Genomic DNA, 12,269 nt, shown 5'->3' with positions numbered 1-12,269 from the left:
ATTCATGGTTTTTCCTGCGGAATCTGCTCTGCCCTTCAGTTCATATGATCTGGAATTCATGAGAATGTCTGAACGGTTGCTGGATGAGCACTTTGATGGATGTACAACTAATGGTGGAACTGCCAAAGTCAAAGTTAAGGCTATTTCTTTTTAAACCATGTTCAAGTTTTCTTTTAAACATAGATGTACTTAAGACTTGTTTGTGTCTTGCAATAAAGTCAGTTGTATTCTTCTTAATACTTTAGTTTTGCAGAGAACATTAGTTTTTAGTGTATTTATACATTAGAAAACCAAAGATGTTGGCAGTTTTTGAAAACGGGAAATTTAACAGAATTTAAATCTAACATAACCTGAATGAATGTTTTGCTGTTGTTTAACAGTTGCAGTATAACAACTACTGAGACAAAGAGGATACTAATTCAATATCTTAACTTGAAAGTATTGTTGAGAACAACTGATGGAAAACCATCTAGATAATTCAAACGGATGGAAGTTTTTAGTTTAATAACATAAGTGTGTTTTTACAAAACGTTTTTACAAACTCCAAACTGCTGTTCGGCCCGTAAGCCGAAATCACAGTCGGAGACCTGTCCCCCACCCGGAGTCGGAGGGACATGACCCTCTCGTCCACCGGGATGAACTCCAACACTTGGCAGCTGAGATGCGGGCTTACGAGTAAGTCCACACCAGCCCGCCGCCTCTCCCCATGAGCAACTCCAGAGTGAGAGTCCAGTTTCAGAGCCCAGGCTATGTGTGGAAGTGAACCCAACTATATCTAGATGGTATCTCTCAACCTCTCGCACATGGATGGATGGATGGATGGATGGATGGATGGATGGATGGATGGATGGATGGATGGATGGATGGATGGATGGATGGATGGATGGATGGATGGATGGATGGATGGATGGATGGATGGATGGATGGATGGATGGATGGATGGATGGATGGATGGATGGATGGAATTTGACAAACCTGGCAATAAAGAGATGGCAGACGGCACACTTCTGTGTGAGGACTTTGTGTGTGAGCATAGGGTACAGCTTCTTTTCCAAGCAATCGTATTTGTGGGCCAGCCAGTAATGAGTAAAGAAAGTTAGGATTTTGAGATGTTCCTTTTTCACAGAATGTGGGTGGAAATCTGTCTCACATTCATGATTCCCCAAGAGCTGCTTTCAGTTGTGGTTAAGATTTGATGTCAGCTTCACTCTGGCTTTTGGGCATATACGCACTTATCCTGCGTAAATGCCTCCTGATGCAAAAACACCACCACCAAATAAAAGTCCAATGAGATCAAAACTAATTTGCTATGTCAAAAAGATTACTGTAGAAATTCTGGGTATAAAGGTTGTGATAATAAAATAATAAGTGAAAATAATTTTTCTAATCAAAATAGATTGATTTGAGCTGAAATAAAAAAAAACATGTTGAATGTGATGACATATCAGTGAAATTACTGTAAGAATCACAGAATTGTTTGCCTCAAACTGTCTTCACTTCACAGTTTTAAAACAAAATTAATATTTAACCCTGGCAGTTGCATTCTTTATACATTTTCTTTCTAGCAAATACTCACTGCTTCTAGCTGGTGTTCTACTTTACTTTCTTAAGAGCTAACAAAAAAGGTGGCTGAAGTGGCATAAAAGTCCAGCTGTTTTGCATCTGTCATAAGTTTCTTTTAGAATTACGGTCATCTAGTCGTGCCAATATTCACTGTGTTTGGGGTCATGGGGTGTATGTGTCAATGGAGGGGACTGGGGAGGGCAAAAGGGTGAGTGGGTGAATTGGTTCTAATTTAAACTTCTTTATTTGTTTACCTGTTTGTTTTTTTTACACACAAACACATGCATATACATATATATATGTATATGCATATATATGTGTTTGTGTGTGTGTGTGTGTGTGTGTGTGTGGGTGTGTGTGTGTGTGTGTTTAAATCTAAGGTGAGAAAGTCAACCAGAAGAATCAAGTGATAAACTTTGGATTTGCCTTTCAGGGTGGAAAATGGGGACCTACGGTGTGTGCTCCATAAAAAGTTTCTGCCTACAGACAGAACTAAATTAAGCGTACACAGACATCACACAAGTCAGGACAAATGCGGGTAGAGGGATGCTCTTATGGTAAATTTGGCCACAAAGATGAAAAAAAAAACTTTAACTGAAGGAGTCTGTGGCAGAATAACTAGTAAAACCAGCAGAAATAATTGCTTGGGAGGAAAAATCACATGCCTGCATGTGCACATAAATGTCATAACACCCATGCTGTTTGAGGCAGCAATATTTATGGTTCACTGCCTTTATCCTCATATACCTGCAGATGCCAGAACTAAGTACTCCTAAAATCAATGTTCTATGTAGAAAAAAGCCTTTTTATTAAGATTTTTTAGAATTTTGTATTTGTCCTGCTCAAATTATAATGTGTCGGGGAAAAGTGCTATAAAACTTTCACATACAGTTAAAGGAATTGTTCGTCAGGGCTGTCCCACCTTGCCCTTCATAGCTTCCTGTTTGATTTCCATTTGTGCTCCAGCTGAATATTGTGTGTTCAGTCAGTCAGAAGCTGCATTGTCTAGACCAACTAATCAGCAGTGATAGAGCAGGAAGACAAAGCAGGCTGATGGTTTTTGATGACCCAAAGGGGACACCTCCTTCAGTTATAAGCCACTCCCAACTTATATTTTTTTCTACTGCTAATTCAATGTTTGACTTTGACCGCTTATTTAAAGGGATCTTTGTACAGTTTTTTGGAGGGACTTAGTGTGTTTAGACACCAAGGCTAAATAAATGGAGAAAAAAGAAGTTTCATTTCAAGAAGTGAGTATAACGCTTTTTTTTCCTCAGTTATTTGTTTTTAATTGCCTTGGGAACAATTATTAATCATCTGTTGTTTATTTTATTGTTTTTATAATTCACTTATTCTCTTCTGCACTTGGAGGCTTCATTTAAAAAGTATTTGGATCAAACTTGCTTGCAAACCATCTAAAAGTCTGCAATGTTTTAAAATGTATTTTTCATCATCTCATGTTTTTGTTAGTATTTTTGAACCTTTCTTAGTTTAATTGAAGGCTTTATGCTTCCTTGATTCTCTGTTGAATTTGCATGTTGTAAGTTTGGCTTGAAAAATGTCTTATTTTGAGAGTCAGCGACCAAAAATTAAACTTATTGAGCTACTTATTGAGAAAATTTTGCATTCAAATTTAATATCAAAACAAGTTTGGGCGGAAACTGGAGATTTTTTCTATTACATCAAGTTAAACTGCACCCAACCGAATAAATGAGGGAAAACTATGTTGGCCACACATAATATGTGCAGCCAAGATGCACATTGCTGCACTGCCCTCATGGATTTGAAGTACGTTCAAGGTCGCATTTTGTTTTTGGCCGCAAGTATTAAAATTAAAGTTAAAGCCTCTTTATCTGTCACGCACCTAAGGTGTGTGAAATGTGCTCTCTTCATTTGATCCATCCCCTGGTGGAGCGGTGAGCCGCAGAAACAGCCACGCTCAGGAACCATTTGGAGGTTTAACCCTAACTGGAACCGTAATACTAGCCTTAACCCTTCCTCTTCCTTCGTGCAGCCAAGAAAAAAATCAGGGCTGGTTGCAGAAGAAAATATACTTTGCAAAAAAGTATTAAAAGTTATGTGATGTCTTTTTCTTTTTTTTTTAAATAAATTTTTGTGACACATTTCTGTGGCGTCTCTGGCAGGCTTCAACAAGCACATAGGCTACATGATGCATGGCTTGTCTAATATTTTCTGATATTTTTTTCAGGTGGATGTTTGTGAAGATGAAACGTGAGTAAAATGTAATGCAGTGATCAACAAACTCTGAATTACAGAGACCCTACTGGAATCAGCAGGAAAATTGGACATCAGAAAAGCTTCAAAGAAGCCTCGAACATTGTTTTCAAGTTCTTTAGCATGTGTCATACGAAAGCACCTGTATTTCTCAAGAAAACTATGCATACCCGTACAGTATACTGTAGTATGCTTTTGTCATTCATGATTGACAACACTTTGTCTCGTTTTTAACACAGATCAGCACAAATTGACCTGGAAACTGCACTGGAGGAGTGCACGGTTTCCCTCTATCACTTTCTGAACAACAGGTTTGCTGATTCACTTGCTGCTTTGAAACCTCGGTGAGTCTCTGGTTATCTTAAATACCTCTGGTTTTAATTGTTTTTGTCCTGATTACAATGCATATACTACATTTAGATGTAGCTGCTGTGTGTTTATTGTGTAATTCATGTTTTATCAAGGAAACATCGGTGTGAAAAAGAAAGCATTCTAAAAAAGTGTGCAGTTTAGATTTGCGCTGGACATTTTGGCGGCTATCTTTCCAAACTATCTTCAGGGTTATGGAGAACAGCAATAAAAAAAGGTTTCCTCCTAAATAACTGCTAATAATCTGCCTTCCACGGTCAGAAACGTCATTGCAGTTCAGGTTCAACAGCTGTTAGGTGACGGAGGTGACAGCGCACATGTCCACTTTGGAAGTGATTCTGTAGCATAATTAAAAATAAAAGTCAAAACCAGAAATGCTTTTTCATTTTCAAAATGAAGTTTCATTTTTTGACTCAAAATGAAAAGGAAAAAGCAATCCACCAAAATGCTTTTTCATTTTCTTCTTTAACACTGCTTATTCTGTCACTTAATTAAAATGATAAAGAAAATGGTATTTGACATTTCATTTTAAAATAGTTCGCTGGTAAATATGTAGCAAAATTCATTTAGAAATGTGTAATTTGACAATTAAATGGATTAACAGAAATGCTTTTTAATTTTCATAATGTAGCTGCAATAAAAAATTACTTACAAAATGCATTTATTAGTTTTATATAATACATAAAATCGACCTATGTAGGTGATCTGGTTTATAAAATAAGAAAAACTATTAGTTGCCAGGAACCAAAAACTTTGGATAATTAACACTGGCCTAAAAGATTAACTTGCAAATTTATTTTCTTGTACACCCGATTGCTACAGTCGGGTGATGCCGTTTTAAGAGCATTAGCACGACAAATACAGAAAATAGATAGATAAAAACTTTATTAATCTCCCAAGGGAGAAATTCAGGTGTCCGACAGCAAAACACACACAATAAATAAAAATAAAATAATAGTTCATAAAATAACAGTTCATATCAGGCAGATTTGTTTGAACAGCCGTACCGAACCGAAACGTATCGAACCGAGCCCTATGAAACTCTGAATCACATCGAATTGAGACTTTAGCTTATCGTTACACCCCTAATATTTAGTCAAGCAATTTGTGTGTATCTCTCTATGTGTGTGCTGTAGTTGTCCTTGAATTGAAGTTGAGGCTTTTTGACACTGAGGGCTTTTTTTTCTTTAGCACTTCTGAGATTTTGTGCAGCTTTTTTTTTTACAGCATTTTGGACACACCCTACATTTACCCTAAATAAAAGTGATTTCGAATAGAAATTGACCTTGCCTGAGAGAAAACTATTCAACTCTGACCCATTGCACATTTTGCGTCACTCCTGTGATGACCCTGCTAAGAACATTAAGCACAGGAATCCACATGAAAAGATAAAACAGTAAGGACCTTGAAGAGATAACAACCAATTCTTTAAAACCAATTCTCAATTCAAAGTAGAACAAAGTGGGCTCAACTAACACTTAATGCACACTTTGAAATAATTGTTCTCCTTTATCCCCCCACCCCCTCTAGGCTGCCCTATTACCTGATTAGTCTTTTTTTATTCTCTCTATTCGGAGAAGTTGGTCGTAGCTATAACCATTTGCAGAAAATATTGCGTTAAATTCAAAAGTATCTCCACTGTGTGTTCCATAAATCTATATTCACTGCTGAATCTGTGCTGTGTGTTTTTTAGAAAGAATACTAGTATGTACCATGCAGTGGGCTACAGCAGCATTCTGCTCATGCAGGCAGCCATGACCTTTGACCCAAAGGACATGGATGCTGCTATGACGTCGCTCAAGGATGCCCTGCATGTCTGCCAGAGGTAAGGCTGGATACTTACAACAAAGTGCTACTTTTGCTTTAATGTTGTGTTCACTGTTGTGTTTTTAAAGTAAATTAAATTAAATTTCAGTTGAAGTTTAGTATTGTGTATTTTGAAATCTAATGAATCATGGATTTATTCCTAACTTTAGATTTCGAAAGAAAACTGGACTAATGGAGAGCCTAGCCAATTTTTGGTATGGACAGCAAAATGAAACCTTGACAGAAGGTGAGCAAACATGTTAATGTTTGACAATAATACTTCTTAGAATAAATATGTGGGAATCTTATGTTGGGAGGTTATAAGAATCAGATGGCGTATTTTTACACAGGAACTTTATTTTTAAGTCTTTGCAAACAGTCACATGAGGACAGCACAGGTTCTTTTTGTGCTCTTGCTATTTGTCTCACATTGACATCTATTGGTCACATCAGAACACAACAAGGAACCATTAAAACAGATTTGAGTAACTAAAACAGATTATTCTAACATGCAGGTCATCTGTCCTGGTGCCTGGTTTATTATGTGCATCAGAGAAAGGAGATGTCTTATGTCTGTGCTGTTAAAGTCGTGCATTTTTTCCCCCCAGAGGAGATGCATGCAGAAATATGTTGTGCAGAAGTTTTGATGCAAAAAGCAGCACTTACTTTTCTGGATGAGAGCATAATCGGCTTCATTAAAGGAGGGATGGGAATGCGAAACAGTTATCAGATTTTCAAGTAAGTGGCTCTGCAGACCATATGACATTAGAAAATATTGAAAAATTTTGGAAGTGGATTGTTTGTGGGATTACTGAAGACGTTATGTCTCCAAATTAGGTATTGCCAGGACATGGAAAATGTGCTGACTGATGAAGAAAAGCAGAAAAGAACTCATGTTCATTTCCGGGGTGGCGTCAGCATGGGAATTGGATCATTTAATCTTGTAAGAACATTAACCGCATTGCCCCAAATTATAAGACACACTGACCTTTGCAGGAGTTAAATGATCATTGAAAAACCTCCTTAAAGTTACAGTTGTCTACAATTACTGTTCATTGTAAAGGTTGTATATTTCATTTCTTGGAAGGCCTGCCATAACATTTTGAAACTAAACCTGAGTTACTTGGAGTTTCTCAAAACAAAATCACTTTTCTGAACTTATTCGTTTATTACCTATTTAGAATTTTGTGCATATTTTCTTCTTTTTATGTTCTAACAAACTGTATGTTTTCTGTTTGTTGTCAGATGCTATCTCTTTTTCCAGCCAGAGTCCTCCGACTGATGGAGTTCCTTGGGTTTTCTGGAAACAGGGTGGGCGCTGTGACACTTTTTTTTTTCATTTAGGCAAAGCTTTTGTCAACCAATGTACATGTGATGTACATGAGTATCATTAGAATGAAGAAATATTTGAACAAAATTGCTACATTTAAAATGTTCAATGTAAATTCTGATTATTCTACAGGAGCTGGGTTTGGCAGAATTAAGAGCAGGGGCATCTAGCAACAACCTGCGCTCCATCCTCAGCACCATGACCATGCTGATGTTTCATCTGTACATCACAGTCATTCTTGGTGAGCAAACTGCATCAATTTCAATATGGAAAAGGGTTTCAAAAGTAGGCAAAGTATTAAATGTCATGGAATAAAGGAGTAAAGAATACAACACATAAACTCACAGTCATGTAAGCACAGCAATTGGAAAGCAGGAGCATAAAAAATAGGTTTTTGTGGTCAGGTAGTTGCCTCTGTTTGTCTTTTTTGTTTAGCAGGAAAATGTGTCTGGGTTTGACAGTTTTCTAGAAAACTTTTCCAAATTTGAAGTGTGGTGGCAGCAGTTTGGGTAATCCACTACGTCAGTGAAAAAACTACAGTCCAGTCTGAGTTTGCATGATTTTGTTTTAACTGGATTTATACCAGTGCCATGTGAGATCCAGCTGAACTGTAACTGCAGGGCTGGTCATTTTTTGTTTAACATTTGGTTATCCTTCAAAGATTTTTCTTCTGCATGGTCATTGAACCCCATGTGGTGTCCAAGTGCTTCAGTTCATTCACTGTAGTCAATCTGTTGTCCATATGTATTCCCCCTTTTTATTTTGTGTAAAAAAAAACACAATTACAGCTGTTTACTTACATATATTTTTGAATTGTTCTGAATTCATCTCCTCAGGCACTGGAGATGGAAACCTTGCAGAGTGTGAATCTTTGCTAAAACCTTATGCTGAGAGGTTTCCCAATGTGAGTGGTGCTGTAAATAATCATATTGCATTTTCAACTTGATAGATCGTTATTATTTAATAGAGACTTGTTCTTTTTTATCCTAAGGGAGCCCTAATGCTTTTCTTTACTGCAAGAATCGCTGTGCTCAAAGGGAACTTCACATTTGTAAGTCATCATTTAATATCTTACGATATTTTGATTAAAGGCGTCTCATTCAGTGACTTTGGACTTCCGGGCAGGCTCAAGAGAAGTTCTTGGCTTGTATCGCAGCACAGGAAGAGTGGCGCCAGATTCACCATCTTTGCTACTGGGAGCTGATGTGGACGTATTCGTTTGAACAAAACTGGAAAGAAGCTTATCGATACGCAAATCTGCTATCCAAAGAGAACAAGTGGTCTCAGGTAATTTGCTTCATTTTAGTCTTATGTGGGTATATTTTGGTCATAAAGTTGAAAACTACTGTAGTTGCTTCTTTCTTGTAGGCCATTTATGTGTACCATAAAGCCGCCATCCTGAGCATGCTCCCTCAGGAAGAAGTCTCTAAACTGGGAGAAAATGTAGTGACTCTGTTCAGGTCTGCAACCTATTTGACAATGAATACAAATATTCTTAAGTCATGCATTATAAAATGACTTGAATTTTTTTTATGTAGGCAAGTGGAGGGCCTCCGATTAAGAATTGCTGGCAAATCCATTCCAACTGAGAAATTTGCTGCAAAGAAGGCCGAGAGATACTCGTCCCCCAGCCCTGTGAAACTGGTGGTTCCAGCTTTGGTAGGAACAAGTTTGTCCTTTCATTAACCGCATAACTTAAAAAAAAAAAGTCTTAGTAAAAAAATGTCCTCTCACAGGAAATGATGTATGTGTGGAATGGCTTCACAGTAGTGGGCAAAAGACCTGACTTGACTGAAAGCATCTTGAGCACCTTAGAGAAAGCTGAGAAGCAGCTTCAAACCGATTTGGGTAAAATATTAAAACTTCAAAGAAATAAATACAATATTTCTCTGATATAAATATGTAACAGAGAGTTATCTTGCCTCTGCAGATCCCTCTGAATACCACTTGGATGATCAGTGTGTTATCCAGCTCCTTAAGGGTCTGTGCCTCAGAGAGCTGGGCTTCTTGGACCGAGCTGAGGACTGCTTCAACCACGTCATTTCCAGGTGAGGTCATCTGTCACTACAAGCAAGAATGGTCAGTAGGTAAAGAAGGAATAAACTGTTAACTGTTAGGCCTATTGCAATGATTTTGTTCTTAAATTCTAACTGAATTATGTGTTTTAAAGTGGTTTTCCCATTGTCCTTTTTGCAGTGAAAAGGATATCAAGTATGACAACTACCTGGTACCTTTTACCATGTATGAGTTAGGCCTTCTGCATAAGCAGACAGGAGACGTCAATAAGGCCATCGCAGTTATGGAAAGAGTGAAGTAAGTGTTTTTAAAGATAGGAAGAATTCTCATTTAAATGTGATATTGTCGGCTGGGTCAAATTGACCTCGAGTTATACAGTTAGTTTCAAACTGTTAAATCTAGATTTATTAATTTTTTTTTTTTTTTTTCCAAAATTTCATTTCCTAAGGAAATCATATGCTGTGTTTCTGTGCTGCAATCCATTTCTGAAGACATTTGAACTTGAATAATACTTTGTCTCAGTGTATCAGCTGTTGTGCAGCACACAGTGAGGTTTGTTCATCACAAATGTATTATGGTCAGATAAATCAGTTTCCCAATATGCTCCTTTTAATTTTCAAAGAAATGCATGACATTTTCCTGACCAAACTAAATCAGTAAAAAACCATGAAGCATCTGCAATGGAACACTGCGTCAGCACCCAGGGTGGAGGTTTTTTCCATCTGCAGCTTTTATGCAAAAAAGAGATTGAAATCATGTAAAGTCTTCATTCAGACCAGCCCAAAAACTATACTGGTCTGACTTAAGACATCACACCGAAGTCCCACTCCAATCATCTTTTGATCTCTTCTAACGGCTTTCCCAGCGGTCTTTTTCAATTTTAATTATGCCGTTTTAGCCCAAATTAAAAAACTGTGTTTTTCAGGTCATAGTTTCTGAAGACGAAGGAGAACTTAACCGAAGGAGTTCATTAGAAATCCTTAGTTGTGAGTGGGACAGTTGTCAAGTAAGCCTGGCACTACTTCCTGGCATTAATCTGTTTACACCCTCTCTTACAGCCCCTCACACCACTAACTTAACATTACCAGTGCAACAAAAATGACAAGCAATGTTGGAGATATCCATTTGTACAGTTTTCTTTAAACCAGATACCAGCTTGGACGAACAAAAGACGGACATGGGTCTCTTCGGCCACAAGTTGCTACATCAGAATGTAGCGGAGCAGGGACCTTGTGACCATAGTAGCTTCACTGCCACAAGCTTTTTCCAACGGCATTATTGCATCTGCTACTTATTCACTACAATCTGAACAAAGACAAACTTATAAATGCAATTTTAAGTTTAATATCATCCATCGTAAGAAAAATGCCACAAGAACAACTTGAAAGCACCAAAAACAGGATTTTTATGATGTCTATAATGACAATTTCAAAAGGGAAAAAATAATAACTGCCTCTTAGATTTGCACACTATAGAATATAATCACAGGGCGGACCAATGAGAAAGCTATTGTTGGACAAGCTTTCAAAGATAACATAATCTCTTTTTATTTTCTAAAATCACATGAAATTAAAACTTTTATAAGGTTCCTTAATAATTCATCTTCCACAAATAACTAACATGCTGTCTTATTTGCAGGATGAACTACAAAAACTACAGTATGGAGTCGAGGCTACACTTCCGCATTCATGCGGCGCTCAACACCATGGGCTCATTTGAAGCCAAACTCCCTCCTTCACGCACACCAGCTTAAGCCGTCGTGGCCGGAAAATGACAAATGAGGGCGGAACGAGACAGAAGATCTGTTCTGTTTACTGTGTGCAGTTTATACTGTAACCAAAGCATTACTCATACTATCACCCCTCTGTCCTTCATTTCATTTATAGCAAGGTCAAGTTTTAATAACAATATACTGTGTTTTAGACTGGAGAAATCTATTTGAAGATTAAGACTTGTTGTATACTATATTTTGTTGGTGACTTATAAATAGGTACACTGTAACTGTTATATTTAAAGCCAGTAACTTATATGTTGATGTGTAATCCATCTGCAGCGTTTCAGTTTTAGTTTTTAAGGCACTGATGGCTTTCTGACTAATTTAAAAGCCCTAGATTAACTCTCACTTTATTCAGATCTCACCCTTATAAAGTTATTCTATCTTGACACATAGAATTTCTAGTCTTATTTTGTCTTACATTTGCTCCCTTCAGGGGATTCATTCACCCACCTCAAACATTATATATTAAATGGCAATAATTTGAAAATAACATTTTAGTACAACATAAATGAATTTGTAAACCTGTCCTGTTACAAAGTGCCTTAGCAAAGGCATTTGAATAAATGGAATGGGCAAATCATCTGATTGTCAAACTCCTTTTGTTACATGAAAACAACCATATCGATGGGTAAGGAATGACAAATGTTGGTCCGTCAGAGCTGCCTTCATGATAGTTTCAAAAACATCCACTGTGGACCAGAAGGAGCAGGTTCTCCAAAGGATATGCTAAAAGCATTAAAACAGAAAAAGAAGAAAGTTCTTTTATCCAGACCAAGCACTTTGAAGAAGATTATGCTACAAAATGGAATTGTTAAAGTCCCACTCCTATCATCTTTTGATCTATTGTAAAAGTGGTCTTTTAAGTATGATTATACTGTTTTTAGATAAAATAAAAAAACGTGTCGTTTGCTAGAACTGATTTTCTGCAGAGTGGCAGAAGTTCATTAATTAATGTTAACATTGATGTTTCCACACTCTCCCACTATTACGGCCCCTCACAATTCCACCAAAACATTAGCACCACAACAAAAATGGCTAGCAATATCGAAGCTATCGAGCTGTACTGTTTTGAGCCAGATGCCAGCTCAGACGAAGAAAACAAAGATGTACATAGATCTAGTCGTCTACAAGTGGATGCATCAGAATAATGCGGAGCAGGGAGCTTGTGGCCCC

General features: G+C 37.4%; 1 protein-coding gene across 1 annotated transcript; it reads left to right on the top strand.

The window, feature by feature from the left end:
* Positions 1-2,675: 2,675 nt before the first annotated feature.
* LOC101157418 (tetratricopeptide repeat protein 39B-like) lies at positions 2,676-11,676 on the top strand. The gene is made up of 18 exons (XM_078943290.1): positions 2,676-2,813; positions 3,773-3,795; positions 4,038-4,142; positions 5,861-5,992; positions 6,144-6,220; positions 6,582-6,711; positions 6,811-6,916; positions 7,219-7,284; positions 7,436-7,544; positions 8,140-8,207; positions 8,295-8,354; positions 8,429-8,590; positions 8,672-8,763; positions 8,842-8,962; positions 9,040-9,151; positions 9,234-9,351; positions 9,500-9,616; positions 10,958-11,676. Exons 1-18 carry the CDS (start codon positions 2,784-2,786, stop codon positions 11,070-11,072), a joined length of 1,743 nt encoding a protein of 580 aa, XP_078799416.1. The 5' UTR covers positions 2,676-2,783; the 3' UTR covers positions 11,073-11,676.
* The last annotated feature ends 593 nt before the right edge of the window (positions 11,677-12,269 follow it).

The sequence above is a fragment of the Oryzias latipes genome (genome assembly GCF_053564925.1).
Source record: "Oryzias latipes strain Hd-rR chromosome 1 unlocalized genomic scaffold, Olatipes_Hd-rR_3.1 chr1_Y".
NCBI lineage: Eukaryota > Metazoa > Chordata > Actinopteri > Beloniformes > Adrianichthyidae > Oryzias > Oryzias latipes.
This window is presented reverse-complemented; position numbering and strand designations above follow the sequence as displayed.

Coding starts and splice junctions, on each gene's coding strand:
- LOC101157418 (XM_078943290.1), top strand. CDS start 2,784: ATGGAGAAAAAAGAAGTTTCATTTCAAGAA. Junction 8,355..8,428: donor TCAAAGGGAACTTCACATTT/GTAAGTCATCAT, acceptor ACTTCCGGGCAG/GCTCAAGAGAAGTTCTTGGC. Junction 9,152..9,233: donor GCAGCTTCAAACCGATTTGG/GTAAAATATTAA, acceptor TTGCCTCTGCAG/ATCCCTCTGAATACCACTTG.